The following is a 19,969-nucleotide window of genomic DNA, read 5'->3' on the forward strand; positions in this document are numbered from 1 at the left end:
ACTGGGGGTCTTGGAACATATCCCCTGTGGATAAGGCGGGGACTGCTATAGTAGAAATTTGAAACATGCTGATATTAAAGGTAATTATGATAATGTAGCAAGTGTTTAAATGTTGCATTTATTCATAGTTTTGGTAGCCATAGTTCACCCTTTCATAATCCTAAATTAAAACTAGTCCTGTGGCTTTAAATAAGTTAACGTTTGCCTGTTTTTTATATCTCCAATCTCAGTCTCTCCGTAAGTCTAGTATTGTATTTTCTTTTTCTTTCTTTTTTTTTTTGGAGACCGAGTCTTGCTCAGTCATCCAGGCTAGAGTGCAATGGAGCAATCTCATCTTGCTGCAACCTCCGCCTTCTGGGTTCAAGTAATTCTCCCGCCTCACTCTCCTGAGTAGCTGGAATTACAGGCACGCGCCACTGTGCCTGGCTAATGATTGTATTTTTAGTAGAGACGGGGTTTCGCCATGTTGACCAGGATGGTCTCAAACTCCTGACCTCAGGTGATCCGCCCGCTTCGCCCTCCCAAAGTGCTGGGATTACAGGCGTGAGTCACCACACCCGGCCTTGTATTGTATTTTCTAACTGTCTATTCGGCATAATTTCCATGTAATGTCTGGTAGATACCTGAAACTCAGCATGGCTGAAACTAAACTCCGGATCTCTTCACTGCCCCAGTGCTCCTCTTCCCACAGACACCCCAGCTCAGTAAATGGCAGGCCCTTCCTTCCTGCTACTTGGGCTGAAGCTCTTCGAGTCATGCTGGACGTCTCTTTCATACCCATGTTCAGTCATTTACCAAATACTGTCAGCTTGATTTTCAGAATTTACCCAGAATCCACCACTTTTCACTACCATAGTCTGTCACCTTTACCCAAGCCACTAGTCCTCTCTCACCTGAATTACTGCAGTCATTTCTAACTGGTTTTCCTGTCCCTACCCCTACCCCTACCCTTGCTCTATATAGTCTGTCCCACAGCAGCTAGAGTGATCCTTCTGGGACAGAAGTTCGTCCATGATTTCCGCTCCAAACTCTGCATTGGATTCCCACTCATTCAGGGTAAACCCTAAGTCCTTAGAGTGGCCCACAAGTCCCCATGTGATCTGGGACCCACCCCTCTTCCTCCAACCTCTCTGGTGTCCTCTCTTCCCACTGCCCACCTCGTTCACTCTGTTCTTGCCACACTGGCTTCCTCCCTGTTATTTATAACTGCTTCCACCTTTGGGGCATTTGCACTAGCTCTCTGTTTGGCTGGAATATCTCATCCCCTGGGTATCCTCATGCCTTATCCTTTCTTCACGTGTCAGCTCACATGCCCCTTTCCTTAGAGAGGTCTTTTCTGATTGCTATATGTAAGGAACAATACCCACCTCCTTCACTACACGATATTGTCCCCTTACCCTGTTGTATTTTTTTCCATAGCGCTTACCTGACAGATACTTGTATTTCTCATTCTGTTAGAATATAAGCTTTGTGAGGGCAGGAATTTTTATCTCTTTCGTTAACTGCTGCATCCCCAATGCCTAAAACAGTGCTTGGCATGAAGTCGGCATTCAGGCCTTCTTGTTGAATGAATAACTGAATAAAAAGTACACCGGATTTTTAATCAGTCAATATAAGAGCTAGAATTTGGGCCCATGGAATTGAACACTCTCTTTCGATAATGAAATCTTGCCAGTTTTTCTCTGTGTTATATATATGGGAGCTATACTACTCGTTTCTTTAGTTTGTAGAGACATTTTTAACTTGGGGTCCTTGGACAGGACATAAAATGTGTCTGGCAAGATTATCTATAATTATTTTCCTTTATTAGGAAATCTGCACGCTGCCAGCTCCCCAAGTGGGGCTTTGAGAGCCCCATCACCAGCGTCATTTGTTCCAACTCCTCCCCCATCCTCGCATGGAATCTCAATAGGACCAGGGGCCAGTTTTGCTAGTCCACATGGTGAGTCCATACATGGAAATCGATATAGCATAAGAGCTTGATGTGAAAATAATTTTTGTTGAGTAAATTTTTTCACTGCAAAATTAATACTTGTTTATTGAGGAAGTAGCAAAAATATTGCTCAAGCAAAAAGAATCAAATTTATCTAATTCCACCACACAGAGGTAATGACCAGTGAGTCTGTCTCTGACTTGGACTCTCCCTTGCTGTCTCTGTTGCTCTGCCTTGCCCTTCCTGTCACATACCCTGCTTGCCTGCCCTCTCACATTTCGGTTATTCTCGCTTGCTCCACCCAGCTGCTTGTCTCCCCCTTCAAATACCTGCCCTTGCCCCCCTACAGTGGGTACCGTAACATAGGAATTGTTTTGAGACTTGAATTTTTTAACTTTTTAACTAAAAAATTTTATTTTGAATTGATTCAACTAGATAAAAAATAGAACCAGAACCAGGAGTCAGTGAAATGTTTCCTTTTTATTCCACCAACCACCTAGTTCCTCTTCCCAGAAACATGTAGATATTCTTGCAGAGCTGTTTCATGCATACACAAGCAAATACATGCAAGTGTTCTTTCCCCTCTCCTTTACACACACGACAGCATACTTTACAGTGTTCAGTGCCTTTTTTCACTTAATATATCATGAGTATGATACCATAGAACATAAACAGGTTCCTCAGTTTTTAAGCTGTATAGTACCTGGAAATTTAGTTTTTACTATTATTATTTGTGGGAACATTTCTGTCACATCATCATACCATATGGCGTAATAATATCCCCTTGTCAGGGTGTACCATGACTTAACTGCTCTCCTATTGTTATATGTTTAGAATGTTGCCATTTTTTTCACAATTAAAAATGGTGCCATCTGTGCTCATATCCATGATTGTTTCCTTAAGTTCCAGAAATGGAATTGTTGTATCAAGGGGTTTGAGAAATTCTAAAGCTTTCGAAACATATTGCTAACTGCTCATCTGAAAAGCTGTACCAGTTTCCCATACCATCTTACAAGAATGTCTGTTATCCTGCATCATTGCCAGCAGGGAGTATTACATATTTTAAAGACCTTGGCCATTTTGATAGGTGAAAAATGGTCTTATTGTTTAATGTGTTTCTTTTTTTTTTTTTTTTTTTTTTGAGACAGGGTCTCTCTCTGTGTACCCAGGCTGGAGTGCAGTGGTGCAATCTCAGCACACTGCAACCTCGGCTTCTTAAGTTCAAGTGATCCTCCTGCCTCAATCCCCTCCCCAGCAAAGTAGCTGGGACTACAGATGTGCACCACCACGCCTGGCTAGTTTTTGTGTTGTTTTTTTTTTTTTTTTTTTTGTAGAGATGGGGTTTTGCCGTGTTGCCCGGGCTGGTCTCGAACTCCTGGACTCAAGCAATCCACCCACCTCAGCCTTCCAAAGTGCTGGGATTACAAGTGTGAGCCACCATGCCTGGCCGGTCTTTGGTGTTTCTTATTTTATACCTCCCAGTTATATATGCTTTACTTAAACTATGTTCTTGTGTTTTTTCTTACCCATTTGTAAGACTTAAGTAAAGACCATTTAGTCTCTGACATATACATGGTAAAAGTATTTTTCAGTTTGTCATTTGGTTACAGAGGGATATAAATAATATGTTGAAGGTATCTGGAGGATGAATTTATTTATTTTTTATTTTTGAATATCTTCGTGGATACCAATGGAGGATGAAATTTAAATATCAGATTGTTCAGGAAGTCACTGCTTTCAAAACTTGAGTCTTGGTTCATTTCTTAGTCAACGTAGCCTAAATAAAGAATATGGAAAATTTCCTTCTCATTCTACTTTGAGTAGAATGAAAATATAGTTTGTCGAAGTTGGTTTAAAAATATATTTCTGCCTTTAAAGGAACTCTGAGATTGTTTGCTTAATATTTTCATGCATATAGTAGCATACATTGTTATATATTACATACATTGAAGCTTGTGTGAAGGTAAATTTTATCCTCTCTCTATCTTTATATTTTTCTAATTTTTGTATCATGTTAAAAAGTACCTTACACAAAATAGAGATTCAGTCATGACATGTTAACACACATCAAGCTTCAGTGAAACATCTTATTGGAAGAAAAAATAAAATTATTACTATGTAAAAGATTTGAATGCTGCCAAGTAATTTTCAGTTATTAAAATATAGGTTTTGAGAATCATTTGTTTACCTTTTTTATAGGAACTCTTGACCCTAGTTCCCCATACACTATGGTGTCACCAAGTGGACGAGCCGGAACTGGCCAGGATCTCCTCAAGTGTCCGGCCCCTCACCAGCAGCACGCATGCCTGGAATGTCACCAGCCAACCCCTCACTACATTCTCCGGTTCCAGATGCTTCTCATTCCCCTCGAGCTGGAACAAGTGAGTATCATCAACATTTTATGTTCTTTTTTAGTATAACTCAAAGTGACGTATTTTGTTGCATCCTCACATTTGAAAGTCATGACCTACTTTTTGAGAGAGGATACTTAAAGGATATTACAAAGGATCATGATGAAGAGATGCATAAGGGGAGTGGAGTTTCCATGCCCTCTGTGAGCCTCCACATGTTTGGCTATCTGGAAGTTCTCCAAACTCTGTCGTTTTGGGTTTTTATGGAAGTTTCATCACGTAGGCATTATTGATTAAATCACTGGCCACTGGTGATCAACTTTGGGGATGGGGCTGAAACTACCAACCCTCTAATCGTGCCTTGTCTTTCCTATGATCAGCCCCTTCCTGAAGCTACCTAGGGGCTGCCAGCCATCAGCCATCTCATTAGCATACAAAAGGACACTTAACCACTTTGAAGATTCCAAAAATTTTAAGATTTGTATGCCAGGAGCTAGGACAAAGACCAAATATATATTTCACAATATCACACATATTAACACAGAAGAGAATTATATACATTTATTGGTTAGCTTTTGCTACATAACATTTAGTGGCTTAAAACAATACATGATTGTTATATATTGGTTCACAATTCTGCAGGTTGGCAGTTTAGGCTGAGCACAGCTGAGTGAATCTTTCAGGCTCTGCTGGGCAGCTCACTCATGTGTCTGTAGTCAGCTGCTGGGTTCGTTTGGGACTAGCTGATCTGAGATGGCCTCAGATGGCAAGGTTTCGCTCTGCTTTGTGTGGTTTCACACTTGATCTGAGGCTTGTTCACATGGTGGCTCAACAAGATTTTAAGGCAGGGAGTAGAAGCTGAGGCCTACAACTAGCCCAGTGTCACTTCCACCACATTCTGTTGGTCAGAAGCAAGTCACTAGGCCAGCCAGGTTTCAGGTGGAGAAATAGAGTTCACCCCTTAAAGGAGTTGCTGCAAAGTCACATTGCAAGGGGCCTGGATACAAGAAGGAGAAAAATAGTGGCCATTTTTGCTAACAGGTTGTTAATATACAATTGTTACACCACAAGGAATAACTGCAACAGTACAGAATGATTTAGAACATCAAAGATTTGTGATGAAGGCAAAACAGGAAGCAGTGAGATAGTATGTATTTATAAATGACATAACATGTTTTCCTTCCCAAAAGGTTCTCAAACAATGCCAACAAACATGCCTCCACCTCGTAAACTACCTCAGCGCTCTTGGGCGGCATCCATACCTACCATCCTCACTCACAGTGCCTTGAACATTTTACTGCTGCCCTCTCCAACACCAGGCCTTGTGCCTGGTCTGGCAGGTAGTTACCTTTGTTCTCCACTTGAGAGATTCCTTGGATCAGTCATCATGAGACGACATCTTCAAAGAATTATTCAACAAGAAACGGTATGGGTACCTAGTGACCTTCTAAGTGGTGATTGTTAAGGGTAAAATGCTCAGTTGTCCTGCAGGATAGGATCTGAACTAACGTGACATTCCTTCACCTTCCCTCCTTTAACAAGCTTGTTAGAATTATGCTTTTCACCCTAAACTGGCATTAAAAATGGACTCCATTATTTTCTTTTCCATTCTTACGTTAACATATTTCTGTATTATACAGTTTGCTGTGCTGTGGCTTCTATGTTATGTGGCTAACATGAACCTGGAGATAGGTCTCTGCAGCACACAGGACCAGTGCGCACAGGATCTGGCCTTGCAGAGAATAGCATACCAGTAATTATTTGCCTTCTGGAGTGCCCGTGCAGGCAGACTGATTTTGAATCTGAGTCTTTATGGAAATAAAATAATTGGCTGGATGTGGTGGCTTAGACCTATAATCCCAGCACTTTGGAATGCTGAGGCAGGAGGATCACTGAGCCCAAGCTTTCCAGACCACCCTAGGCGATATAGCAAGACCCTCTTTCTACAAAAAATTTAAAAAATTATCAGGCATGCACCTGTAGTCCTAGCTACTTGGGAAGTTGAGGCAGGAGGATTGCTTGAGACCAGGAGTTCCAGGTTACAGTGAGCTGTGATCATGCTGCTGCACTGTATCCTAGGTGATCAAGTAAGACCCTGTCTCTAAAAAAATAAAAATAGAAAAAAAATTTAAAGAAAATTATTTATGGTTACAAGGACAAAAGCTTCTTTTAAAATACATGAACAGGACAGGCATGGTGGCTCATGCCTGTAATCCCAGCACTTTGAGAGGCTGAGGTAGGCAGATCTCTTGAGGTCAGGAGTTCAAGACCAGCCTGGGCAACATGATGAAACCCCGTCTCTTCTAAAAAATACAAAAATTCGCCATGCATGGTGGTGTGCACCTGTAATCCCAGCTATATGGGAGGCTGAGGCAGAATTGCTTGAACCCGGGAGGCGGAGGTTGCAGTGAGCCGAGATCGCGCCAGTGCACTCCAGCCTGGGCAACAGAGCGAGACTCTGTCTCATAAATAAACAAATAAATAAATAAATAAACAATTGAATTTTTAAAAACTCTTGTAGAAAAAAGACTTCTAAAAAAAAAAAAAAAAAGAAGACTTCTAACTTATCCTATGGTGATAAAGCCTTAGGAGATAATTTATAATTGAGAGCACCAGTTCTAGAGTCAGGCTGCCTGGGTTTGTAGCCAGCCATACTACCTGCTAATGTGTGTTTGGGCAAATTACTTCATATAATAGTATTTACCTAACTGATAACAGTTGTGGGAATTTGAGATATTTCATGTAAAGCCCTTAATATAATGTCTTGGCATTTTCATTATTTATAATTACTGTTATTATTGGTAGATGCATGTATTAATGAGGTAGTCAAAATGGTGAATGTTTAGGCTGGGCACCGTGGCTCATGCCTGTAATCCCAGCACTTTGGGAGACCAAGGCGGGTAGATCACTTGAGGTCAGGAGTTTGAGACCAGCCTGGCTAACATGGCGACACCCCACCTCTACTGAAAATAAAAGACCAGGCACGGTGACTGATGCCTGTAATCCCAGCACTTTGGGAGGCCGAGGCAGGCAGATCACTTGAGCCCAGGAGTTCGAGACCAGCCTGGCCAACATGGTGAAACCCCATCTCCACTAGAAATACAAAAATTAGCCGGGTGTGGTGGCACACGCCTGTAATCCCAGCTACTTGGGTGGCTGAGTCATAAGAATCATTTGAACCCGGGAAGCAGAGGTTGCAGTGAGCTGAGATTGTGCCACTGCACTCCAACCTGAGCAGACAGAGAGAGACTCTCTCTCAAAACAAACAAAAACAAAAATTATCTGGGCGTGGTGGCACATGCCTGTAATTGCAGCTACTTGGGAGACTGAGGCAGGAGAATCGCTTGAACCTGGGAGGCAGAGGTTGCAGTGAGCCGAGATCGTGACACTGCACTCCAGCCTGGGCAACAGAGCAAGACTCCGTCTCGAATAAAAAAAGAATTAAAAATGATGAATGTTTAAAATATATGTGAAGCCACTTTGCAACCTTCATACTAAGATTTGGTACGGAAACATTTTTGAATAAATTAGCATTCAAAAGAAAAAGGAGAAAAATAATAAACTAAAATTAGCACGCAAAATGGTTATCATCAGATCTGGGATCTAGCGTCAGCTATGCCACTTACTATCTATGTAAGCTTTCAGCTCTTTGACCTCATTTTGCTCAGCTACATAATCAACATACTCTGCTAAAACAGGGGTCAGTAAACTATGGTCCCTGGTTGCTATGTCCTTCTCACCAACTGTTTTTGTAAATAAAGTTTTATTGGAACACAGCCACACCTGTTCATTTATGTATTGTCTATAGCTGCTTTCAGCTGTTATGACAACATTGCATAGTTGTGACAGAGACCATATAGTGCATAAAACCTGCAACTTTTTCTATATAACACTTTACAGAAAAAGTTTGTCAACCCCTGGGCTAAAATAAGAGCCTAATCCAGATCTAACCTTTTGTAATTGTACTCTGTATTCTTTTTTTCTAATATGCCACTTAAAAATATATATATATATATAGTGGAAAATGTTCAGCATATACAGAAGTAGAATAGTATAATGAACTTCTGTACTCTCATCACCCACCTCCAACAGTTAACTAATATCAGTATTGTTTCATCTAGAACTCCTCCCCCCAGATTTTCACAGCAAATCTCAGACATAATTTCTTCCATAAAAATTTTTGCATGTGTCTCTAAAAGGTATGGACTCTTAAAACAAAAAAAAGTGCACCATTCTCATACCTAAAAAAAAAATTTCTTTATCACCACATATCTAGTTAATACCCAGATTTCCCAGGTTGTCTCATTTTTACACTTTGAATCAGAACTCAAATAAGTTTTTCTAAGTCCCGTTCAAAGTTTTGGTTCCCCCCTCTAGTTCTCCTTCTTCATCCTTATACAATTTGGAATCATTGAATATTTTTTTGATCCCTATGTTTTCTATCACTTGGTCAGTCCTCTGGATCAAGCTACTGAATGAATTCAGGCTCAAGTTTTTTGATGTTGTTTTGCAAGAATACTTCATAGGTAGAATTGTGTTCTTCCTTCAAGAGGCACATAATGTCTGATTGCATTTCTTTTTGCAATGTTGCCAGCAGTTGATGCTGAATGCTGTAGGTGCCTTTGTTTTGGAATAGGTATCAACTTAGTGGTTTTGCTTTTGGAACAGTTCTCTCAGTAACATCTTCATTTTCTCTTTGATTTACATGTTAATTTGATGTGTCCTTATTTTGCAGCTGCAGCTGATAAATTCCAATGAACCCGGAGTGATCATGTTTAAGACTGATGCACTGAAATGCAGAGTTGCCCTTAGTCCCAAAACCAACCAAACGCTTCAGCTAAAAGTGACACCTGAAAATGCAGGACAGTGGAAACCTGATGAACTTCAGGTTTTAGAGAAATTCTTTGAAACAAGAGTATGTGTTTAATAATGCATAATTTGAATATAATTAATGAAACAGAAGCATTAATGTAGAATGAATAATAACTTGCTTTATTTATCCCTGTAGGTTGCAGGACCACCATTTAAAGCTAATACGTTAATAGCCTTCACCAAGCTATTAGGAGCTCCTACACACATCCTGAGGGATTGTGTGCACATTATGAAGCTGGAGCTGGTAAGTTACAGAGATATACATTTCCAACAAGGTTTGTTTGAGGAGGTTAGACTTGGTGGGAGCAGTGTTTATTGGTTTTCACCCATCTATATAGTTTCTTCTATTTTTCTCTAAAATTCTTAAATATTTTTAACTTAAATTTTATTTATCTTTGAATAGGTAACACGTTTCTGTTTTATCTTTTGAATTTAAAACAAGATAATATAGTGAGAAATTTCCCATCAGTTCCTGTCTAGCTATCCCTGTCCCCTCCATCCCTGTCCACCTGTCTTCTGGCCAACCAGAGTTACCATGGCTTGCCTCTCCTTCCAGAGATGGTCCATTCATAAAAGCAAATAGCATTGCTCTCATAAACTTTTGATTGATTGAGACAGGGTCTCATTCCGATGCCCAGGCTGGAGTGCAGTGATGCGATCTCGGCTTACTGCAGCCTCAACCTCTGGGGCTCAGGTGATTCTCCCACCTCAGCCTCCTGAATAGCTGGGACTACAGATGCACGCCACCATGCCTGGCTTTTTTTGTTGTTGTTTTTGTTTTTGTAGAGACGGGGTTTCACCATGTTGCTCAGGCTGGTCTTAGACTTCAGGTCTCATGTGATCCACCCACTTTGGCCTCCCAAAGTGCTGGGATTACAGGTGTAAGCCACTGTGCATGGCCTTCTTGTAAATATTTTAAATGAAATGATATTTACACATCCTGTTTTGTACTTTTTTCCATTTTTATTATGAGCTGGTTTATATATAAATTTATAACATATATTTAAAAAAATCTGACTCCTCACCTTTGTTGGTCCTAGACTTTATGTCCTGAATAGCTGTTAAAACTGAAGTACAGGCCGGACGCAGTGGCTCACACCTATAATCCTAGCACTTTGGGAGGCTGACGCAGGCAGATTGCCTGAGGTCAGGAGCTCGAGACCAGCCTGGGCAATGTGAAACCCTGTCTCTACTAAAAATACAAAAAAATTAGCTAGGCATGGTGGCATGGCCTGTAGTCCCAGCTACTCAGGAGGCTGAGGCAGAAAAATCGCTTGAACCTGGGAGGCGGAGGTTGCAGTGAGCTGAGATCTTGCCACTGCATTCCAGCTTGGGTGATGGAATGAGACTGTCTCAAAAAAAAAAAAAAAAAAGACCGGGCACGTGGCTCATGCCTGTAATCCTAGCAGTTTGGGAGGCCGGAGCGGGCTGATTGCCTGAGCTCAGGAGTTCCAGACCAGCTTGGGCAACATGGTGAAACCTCATCTCTACTAAATTTATAACATATAATTTAAAAAAATCTGACTCCTCACCTTTGTTGGTCCTAGACTTTATGTCCTGAATAGCTGTTAAAACTGAAGTACAGGCCGGATGCAAAAAAATTAGTCAGGCATGCTGGCACATGCCTGTAGTCCCAGCTACTTGGGAGGCTGAGGCGAGAGAATCGCTTGAACCCAGGAGGCAGAGGTTGCAGTGAGCTGAGATCATGCCACTGCACTACAACCTCGATGACCGAGTGAGACTCCGTCTCCAAAAAAATCAATCAATCAGTCAATCTGAAGTGCAAAGTAAGAGACAGCAGGATGCTCCATGGCCAGCAGCTGCCTTCAGAGCATGGAATATCTGTTCTTGGTTTGTTGGCCCTTTGGGGATTTCCCTTAGTTTCTGCATAGCTCAGTCTGCATTCGTGTTAGTTTTCTAGGGCTGCCACAACAAATTACCACGAGCTGAGTGGCTTAAAACAATAGGAATTTATTATCTCACAGTTCTGGAGGCCATAAATCCTAAATCAAGGGGTCAGCGGGGCCATGCTCTCTGAAGACTCTAGGGTTGAATCTATTCCATGCGTTTCTCTTAGCTTCAGGTGGTTCCAGCGGTCTTTGGTATTCCTTAGCTATAGACTCATCACTGCAACCTCTGCCTCTGTCATCACATGGTGTTCTCTCTGTGTGTGTCTCTGCCTGTGTCTCTTCTGTTCTTGTAAAGGACAACAGTCATATTGAATTAAGGACCATTCTAATGACCTCGTCTTAATTTGATTACATCTACAAAGGCCCGGTTTTCAGATAAGATCATATTCGTGGGTGCTGGGGGTTAGGAATTCATGTCTTTTTCAGGTGTGCAATTCAATGCATAACAGCATTTAAAAACATGCCTTTTGGCTGGGTGTGGTGGCTCATGTCTGTAATCCCAGCACTTTGGGAGGCCAAGGTGGGTGGATCATCTGAGGTCAGGAGTTCGAGACCAGCCTGGCCAACATGGTGAACCTCCATCTCTACTAAAAGTACAAGGAATTAGCCAGGCATGGTGATGGGCACCTGTAATCCCAGCTACTCAGGAGGCTGAGGCAGGAGAATCGCTTGAACCCAGAAGGTAGAGGCTGCAGTGAGTCGAGATCACACCATTGCACTCCAGCCCGGGTGACAGAGCAAGACTCTGTCTCAAAAAATAAAAAATAAAATAAAAAGATGCCTTTCCACCCTCAATATTTTTAGTGTTTGTGGTGGATGTGATGTCCAGGATATCAAACCTGGCGTATTGCTTGAAATGGAGGGGCGTATTGCTTGAAATGGAGGGGCGTATTGCTTGAAATGGAGGAGCATCTTGCTTTATTCACTGAACAAATCTTGGAGATCTTTCCATATCAGTATATAAAGGATGTCTTTGTTTTGTGTTGTTTAACAAAGCTTAGTATTTCATTAGGTGAATGTATTAAAATTTCTAAGTACTCCCAACTTGTTGGCCATTTTGGTTTCTTCTGATATTTTGCTGTTACAAACAGTGCCACAATAAAGAGCCTTTTTATGGATGTGCCAGTATACCTGTAGAATTGCTGGGTCGAAGGATATGTATAATTGTAAGTTTGGTAGATTTTGCCAAATTGTTCTCCATAGAGGTTATGCCAGTTTATATTCCCACCACCAGTGAGAGTATTGGCTTTTTCCCACATCCTTGTCAACAGTTTTATCAGTCTTTAGACTTTGGGTCTTTCTGATTTGTAGATTTTTAGGTCTTTTGATTTGTAGGAATTGGGTATGTACATTAGTGAAGTTAGCCCCTTGGGATATTCATTGTAAATATTTTTTCCTCGTTTTTCATTTGTGTTTTGACTTGACTTTTGGTAGGTTTAGCTATGCAAAATTTTCTTTTAAACAGTGTAAATGTATCAATATTGGTTTTTAAGTTTTCCTGATTTTGTATCATTGTTAGATTCTTCTCACTCCCAGATTTTGAAATAATCCTCCCAAAGTTTTTTTCTAATACCATTTGGATTCATTTTTTTAATTATTTAAATTTTTTAATCTATTTTTATTTATTTGTTTTGAACAGGGTCTCACTTTGTTTTGTGTCAAATGTGAGGAGGTATGGATCCAACTTTTTCAGATGCTAATTTATCATATAATCAATCTTCTCTGTATGGGGAGATTTTGAATTCTTTCCTGTGAAAGTATGTAGTTACATAGATGGAATCCAGATGGCAGCTGATAGATTTTTTCAATCTTACAGTGGTCTTTTCATTTTAATGTTTCTAGTGTTGATTTGAGTAACTTCAATTACCTCACTGGTTTTTTAGTTAGCGTTTTACTATACATATTGGGGCAATAGTATTCTTTTGCTAGTAGTCTCAACATTTGGCTTCTGATCTAATAGGCTGTAGGAAACATTATTTATGTCAAAAGAAATCCATTTGAATTTTTTTTTTTTTTTTTTTAAGGAAGAGAAATATATTTATTCTTCATTAAGTGAAAGGGGATTATTCCTACAGGTCTTCATCCTTGTCATCTTCGCATTGAGTAGGCTGAAGAGGAGAAATCTGAGGGTTGGTTTTGCTGTCTCATGGATGGCAATATGGAGAAGGCAGAAGCACAGGCAAGAAAAAGGAGTAAATATTTATGTGGCTAAAAAAGCACCAATGGATATAATTTAAAAATCTTTCACACAGTTTGACTAGTTTGTTTAGGGTAAGAGTTGGAAACAGGACTGGGAAGTCTAGATTGGCACAGTTAAGAAGGGCCTCGAGGCCGGGCGCGGTGGCTCAAGCCTGTAATCCCAGCACTTTGGGAGGCCGAGACGGGCGAATCACGAGGTCAGGAGATCGAGACCATCCTGGCTAATACGGTGAAACCCCGTCTCTACTTAAAAATACAAAAAACTAGCCGGGCGACGAGGCGGGCACCTGTAGTCCCAGCTACTCGGGAGGCTGAGGCAGGAGAATGGCGTAAACCCGGGAGGTGGAGCTTGCAGTGAGCTGAGATCCGCCACTGCACTCTAGTCTGGGTGGCAGAGCAAGACTCCGTCTCAAAAAAAAAAAAAAAAAAAGAAGGGCCTCGAATGCTAGGTGTTGGTCCTCAGTTGTGGGTGGTAGGGGGACAGCATATGTCACTAAATGTCACTGAGCATTTGTGAGCTTGAGTAGAACCATGTTGTAGGCCCTATGTCTGATGGTGGTATAAGATGGACTGGAAGACGCAGCTACTGGAAAGAGCTGTTAGGGGAGCACAGGAGAAGTAATAAAGCCCTGCACATGGTGGCCTCAATGAATATAGAGAGGAGGGAACAGATGTCAGAGACACTGCAGAAGCCAAATCCATAGGCCTTAGGAATTAACGAAGTGGGAGGGAAGGAAGGGGGAAATCTTACGTAAATCCACACTTGACTTTTCAGTTAGCAACTTCATGTATATATTTGTTTTGAAAAAGTGTAGGTTATCAACTTTATGTTCTGTTAATAATTGGGTATGAAACAAAATTCTGACCTCTCTGACTTTCCTAGTAGAATATGATTTTAAATGTTTATATGCCTTTATCTTGATTTTTTTCCCCCTCCAAACAGTTCCCTGACCAGGCAACACAGCTGAAATGGAATGTTCAGTTTTGCTTGACGATCCCTCCCAGCGCACCACCAATTGCACCTCCTGGGACGCCTGCTGTGGTGCTGAAATCCAAAATGCTATTTTTTGTAAGTACCACCCAGCATCTGTGCATGTACAGAGCTTCTGAGGAGAAAGCCACGTGATAATAGAGCAACTTTTGGATAACTGCATAAATTATCTTTTGTTGCCAAATAGAGCCCAGGATTCCTTAATTGTCAGCGTAGATGTCATGACATCCTGGTTCCTTTAGTAATAAACAGAAATTTATTGAACCAGGTAATTGTGTAGCACAGTTGCATATTAACCATAATATTCAGTTGTTTGTCACTTTTCTTGTCATGTGTAATTTTCTTTTGCTTGCTTATCTTAATCTGAAAGTATAGTAAATGATAGTACCTTTGATACATTTAGACAGATGTTTTATGATGTTTTTATTCTCTTTGTGTGTGTTGTGTGTATACAGCTTCAACTAACTCAGAAAACATCGGTCCCTCCCCAAGAACCTGTTAGTATTATAGTTCCAATCATTTATGACATGGCTTCAGGTACAACCCAGCAGGCAGACATTCCCAGACAGCAGAACTCTTCTGTTGCTGCTCCCATGATGGTCAGCAACATTCTGAAGAGGTTTGCAGAGATGAATCCACCACGACAAGGTACATGACCAGTAGAAAATATTTTATTGCATAGATGTTACAAAAGTTCTTTTGAGAGACACCCCTTTCTCCTCTTCTCTTCTCCCTCCTTACCTACTCTACCACCCAGTCATTGCAGTAGAGGTCTGGTTACTGTGGCCCTCTTAATGTCTGCCTGTCGCTTTCTTCCTTTCTCACTGGTTCTTCATTTTTGTCCATTTCTCTGCTGCCTGGACTTTTTGTTAGTGATTTACTTACTATTGGGACTGACCCAGTTGCTAATGCCAGAAGCTTGTATTTATAGCACACATTGCCACAAAGACCTAGGTTAGGATGATAGAACTTTCCATGGCTGTGAATTCCTGCCCTACCATCAATACCTGCCACTCTGTACATCACAAAGTTGAAATGCATGTTGGTTTCTCATATTTCATGGTTCAATCATGAATAGAAGAATATTATTAAAAGTTCTGTATCTTCTAAATGTTTTGTGAAGAATAAAAGCTGATACAAATGGCATTACTGCTTTTTTGGGCTTCTTATATAAGTGTCAGGTGGGTGCAAGTGAAGCTTTTCACCATGTGCACAATGAAGCTCTCAAACTGAACATTTCCGAGGAAACCAGAATGTTTCTAGAAAGATAAACAAGGTCCCTGCAATACTGGAGTAGCCTTCACTTAACACGTAACTCCTGGCAGTGCTAAATTTGGGGTTGCGAAATACAAAGCTCAGCCAAGAGAACTTTTCTTCCATTTTGCTCATTTCTAATATTAAGGAAATTTAAATTTAAAATTTGCTTATTTGTAATATTAAGGAAGTTCTCTGTATCTCTCTGTTTAGAATAGTTAAATAACAATTATGTTTTTAAATGAGGGAAAGTTGTTCTCTGAAACATTTTTAGGTACTACAGTGTCCAAAGTTTTCTAGAACTAGGAATCAGGAAAGAAATGATAGATTTAACTATTTGTTTCCCCACATTGGATATGCAGGCGAGTTCTCACTTTAGTGTATAAGGAATACACTGGGCAGTAGAGAAGGGTGTGCTTCTTTTGTTGTAATACTTCTTCTACTTCTTAAAATTTTCTGCTTTCATCCTTTGACTTCTCTCTTCTTTCAGCTAAAAATAGGTCCTCAAGAATCAAAGTTTAAAGCTATCAGAATTCTCAAAGTAACAGTCCAGTAGAACCTTGATAATAAACACCATTCCTTCACAAGAAGATGGCTATCATTATCTTATGTGTTTTTATGTATTATGTCTTGTGGAATTTAAAATTAAAAGGAAAATGTTTTGATCCTATTGGGATCAAGCAAGTTTTCCTGCCTATCAATAATGAAAATGTGTTTTTTAAAAAAACAATATCACTTCTCCTTTTAAGAAATTGTTGAGATATTTTGGAAGTGTTTTCCTTTTTTATCCCCCTTAGACTGGGCAGACCTTTGGATTTCCTTTTCTTTCTGTACCTTCTCATGTGCACAGGATCACTGCACATCCTGCCCTTTGCTGAAAGGCAATGGTTCACATGAGGTCTTCAGTTCTCCCACTTTCAGCCACTGTATACAGTGTTAGACCATGTTCTAGAGGAAGGGATCCAGCTTTTGGTTTATAATATTTTAATACTTGTCATATTTACAAGAAGCAGAGTATTTGGTTTCTTTGAGCAAAGGGGAAGCTGAGGGGATGAATTGCCGGCACCCTCCCCACCCACAAATCTTGTTTTTGGATTGTTGGTGCACCATACTTCAGTCTCCCACCCCACTTCCCACACCCATCACTTCTCTTCTGATGAAGTGCTTTTAAGAAAAATCATTTTTGTATATAATTGATTTTAATGTTGAACTCTGGAAGTTGACCATTTCCTTGAATTTTGGGAGAAAACTCCAATAGATGTCAGAGACTTGCACTGTCCAGTATAACTGCCACTAGCCAGCATGTGGCTACTTAAATTTAATTAAAATTAAATAAAACTTTAAATTCAGTTCCTCAGTCACAATAGCTATATTACAAGTGCTTAGTAGTCATAGCACACTTATACAACATTTCCATCATCACAAAAAGTTCTATTGGACAGCGCTGTCATAAAAATTTTTTATCTGGCCTTTAATGCAATGTTTGAAAGATACCACCAAAGTTGTAACTAATGCATAAATATAAACTAGATGTTTTTATGATATCCAAAATGCCCGTAAGCACTCAATAGCCTTAAAGCCCAACTTCAAAGGCTTATCTAATGCTACACTGTTTCTAAACAGAAACTCTAGGCATATCTTCCTAAATTCAGACCTAACTCGGACTTGCTCGAAGTTTCCTCCTGAGAAAAAAAATCCAAACAAATATAATCTGATACTTAACACCACAGCTTAATCCCCAATAATCTGGGCAGTTAAAATTGTCTTTTATTTTGATCTTTAAAGTTCTTACTAATTTTAGATTTAATTACCCCTTCCCCCACCGGTGTGTTAACATCATCTTACCTGTATTGCGAATAGCTAATGACCATTTTTCTCTGTTGCAGGTGAATGCACAATATTTGCAGCTGTTCGTGATTTAATGGCTAATCTTACACTGCCCCCTGGTGGGCGTCCATAGACACTATTGTTTTTAAACCAGGAAGGCTGACAGATGAGACAACAAAAAAAATCTGAATTCAGCCTTCAATTTTAAAAAGGAAAAGGACTTTTTTAAAAAACTTTAAGAGCTAAATATTCTAAACTGGCAAAAATTTTCAGGGTGCACTTATTTCATCAAAATGATCATCAATCTTTTGTATAATGAACTTGTATAGTGTGTTTAAATGGGACACATTTCAAAGGAAATAAATCAGTGTCCGTTTGCCAGTAATAAATTTAATATTGTTTTATACTATAAAGTTATGAAAATGCCAAACTTGTTTATTTAATTGTTTTCTTATGTTTTGGGTGTAATAGTCCTTTTTTGGTTTTTGTTTTGTTTTTTAAGGCAGGTCTGTCATTTTTGAATACTGTAAAACTGTGATAAACTTTATATTGAAGCTGTATTTTAATATGACCGCTTTGAATCCTTACATGAAATGTTCTGGGAGTTGTTATAAACACACTCCAAGGAAGCAATATTTAATAAAACTAGGTCAAAAACAAAACAAAACAGTGACACTCACTTGTGTGTATATAAACTCTAGAGACATCTTCGGCCCTCCTTCATCTTTAACCTGGTGGATGGAGCCAGTTATTAATTTATAATAATACATGTCTGAAATTTGACCGAAAACATCATCTTTATGTCAAGGTCAATATATTTTCTTCAGACATTCCTAACTTGACTAGTGGTTAACATTTAGCACCTCAGTTGTCTTTCAATATATAGGATTTGGGTGAAAAATAAGGAACTTAGTCTTTGAGAAGGGACAGTACGTGGTTCATATTGATCAAGGATCCCAAATAATGCAATCATTCTCATTTGTTGAGGATGTGGGAACTTTTCTATCAGGAAAATTTAGTTTACAGAATACTTCTGCATACAACATTAATTAGGAAACAAAGAACTTTAATGCTGTACCCCTGCATGAAGTTTCTGTGAGCTTTCTTTATCTTGCTTAACTTATCTTCCTTGCCTTCCCCACCAAAATTGGGATTGTTCTAAACAATTTCAATTTAATTCATTGTCAACAAAACGATAGAATGTTTTGCTTGGAAGAAACCTGGTCCATTCCCCTCATTTTGAAGAATCCTGAATCCTGGGCCTGTCCAGGGTCAAATGGAGTTTTTGGTGTTGATACATCTCTACAGGGTTTCTTTTTGGAGCACTGTGCTGTCTTTCCTAGTCAGTCAGGGACTTTTTTCAGCTTCAAAGAACATGATCTGATGCAAAGGTCTTCTACCGACTTCATGGTATTTAGGAAAAATTTTTAAATGACAATACCATGCCGAGTTATCTGGTCACTGTAATACTGGTTCTCCATTAAAATGTAGATGCTTTGTCTAATTCTACTTTTAAGATGATTTAATTGAGCTTCTATAACTATCAACTACCAAATTCTAGTTTCAAGTGTTTCACTGCACCTATATCATATCTGTTCTCAACTTTGCTTGATTCTCCACTCATTTTCAATCAGAGTTGAGGCCTTCTTTGCCTTTCTTCTTTGTCTTATTTCTGCCTTCATCTCCCACTTCTCACACAACTCTGCCACTGTTCAGGAGCAGTTGACTAAACTTTTATCCTTCCTTTAACTTAACCTTTTTATCCTTCTGTTTTTAGTTCTTACAGTGGTAATCACATCAGTTTGGCAATCTAAGATGTCTTTGTCAAGGGTCAGCCCTTTTCTATTTGGAGCTGAATCTTTTCTTTCATGTAGAAATCTACATGTATATACAAGAAATGTATTTTTATCTGCAGGATAATATTGTTTCAAATAATTTTATTAGAGTTAACTTTTTAGGTATTTTCCCTTTTAATGTGGTTTTGAAATGTTAATTGCATTTTTACACATGATGCATTCAGTGTACGCTCTTTTTTCCTAATTATAACTCATCTCTGAATGCATTGTGCCAATCAAAAGATAGGATTCAGTGAACAGAATTTGCTTTTGATGCTTATTAAGAGTAAACCCATGAATTTGAATTTTTATATTATGCTTGGTACTTGGAATTGATATATACCTTATTAAAGCTTGAAAACATTTAGCATTTGAATAGTAAGTTTCATCACAAATCATGTCTTTTGCCTCTTTTGTTACCCAGGTTCAATCAAAGGGACTGGATGCCCAAGTGATTTTCTCTAATAATCGGGTTGGGACTTAACTTTAAGGTGTTTTCAATGTGATTTTAGTATTTTCCAGTAATAAATAAAATTTATACCAAGTTTCAGAGAACTACCAACTCTCTCTAGTTAATTTTGATGAAGATGTTTTCGTTAATAGTCTGGTTTAGTATTAATTTAACCTTGAAATAAGAAATTGGTCCTGATTTGCCACCTTCATTTTTCCATCTGCTGAAATGCCATTTCAGAATGTATAAAAGTACTTTCGGAATTAGAAGAAAAGTGAGAGCTTCAACAGAACATGTCAAGTTGTTAATAACAGGAGCTGAACCTTATATTTGAAAATTAACTGAG

General features: G+C 39.4%; 1 protein-coding gene across 1 annotated transcript in view; it reads left to right on the top strand.

Moving 5' to 3' along the window:
* Nucleotides 1-19,727, top strand: part of MED14 (mediator complex subunit 14) — an 88,154-nt gene extending 68,427 nt beyond the window's left edge. Inside the window, 9 exon segments of the mRNA XM_033201704.1 lie at nt 1,811-1,942; nt 4,133-4,183; nt 4,186-4,314; nt 5,475-5,710; nt 9,020-9,199; nt 9,293-9,400; nt 14,209-14,334; nt 14,712-14,904; nt 17,397-19,727. Of these exon segments, the coding sequence (XP_033057595.1) occupies nt 1,811-1,942; nt 4,133-4,183; nt 4,186-4,314; nt 5,475-5,710; nt 9,020-9,199; nt 9,293-9,400; nt 14,209-14,334; nt 14,712-14,904; nt 17,397-17,470 (1,229 nt within the window). The 3' untranslated portion in view covers nt 17,471-19,727.
* The last annotated feature ends 242 nt before the right edge of the window (nt 19,728-19,969 follow it).

This window comes from Trachypithecus francoisi, unplaced genomic scaffold, assembly GCF_009764315.1.
Source record: "Trachypithecus francoisi isolate TF-2019V2 unplaced genomic scaffold, Tfra_2.0 Lachesis_group6, whole genome shotgun sequence".
Lineage (NCBI taxonomy): Eukaryota > Metazoa > Chordata > Mammalia > Primates > Cercopithecidae > Trachypithecus > Trachypithecus francoisi.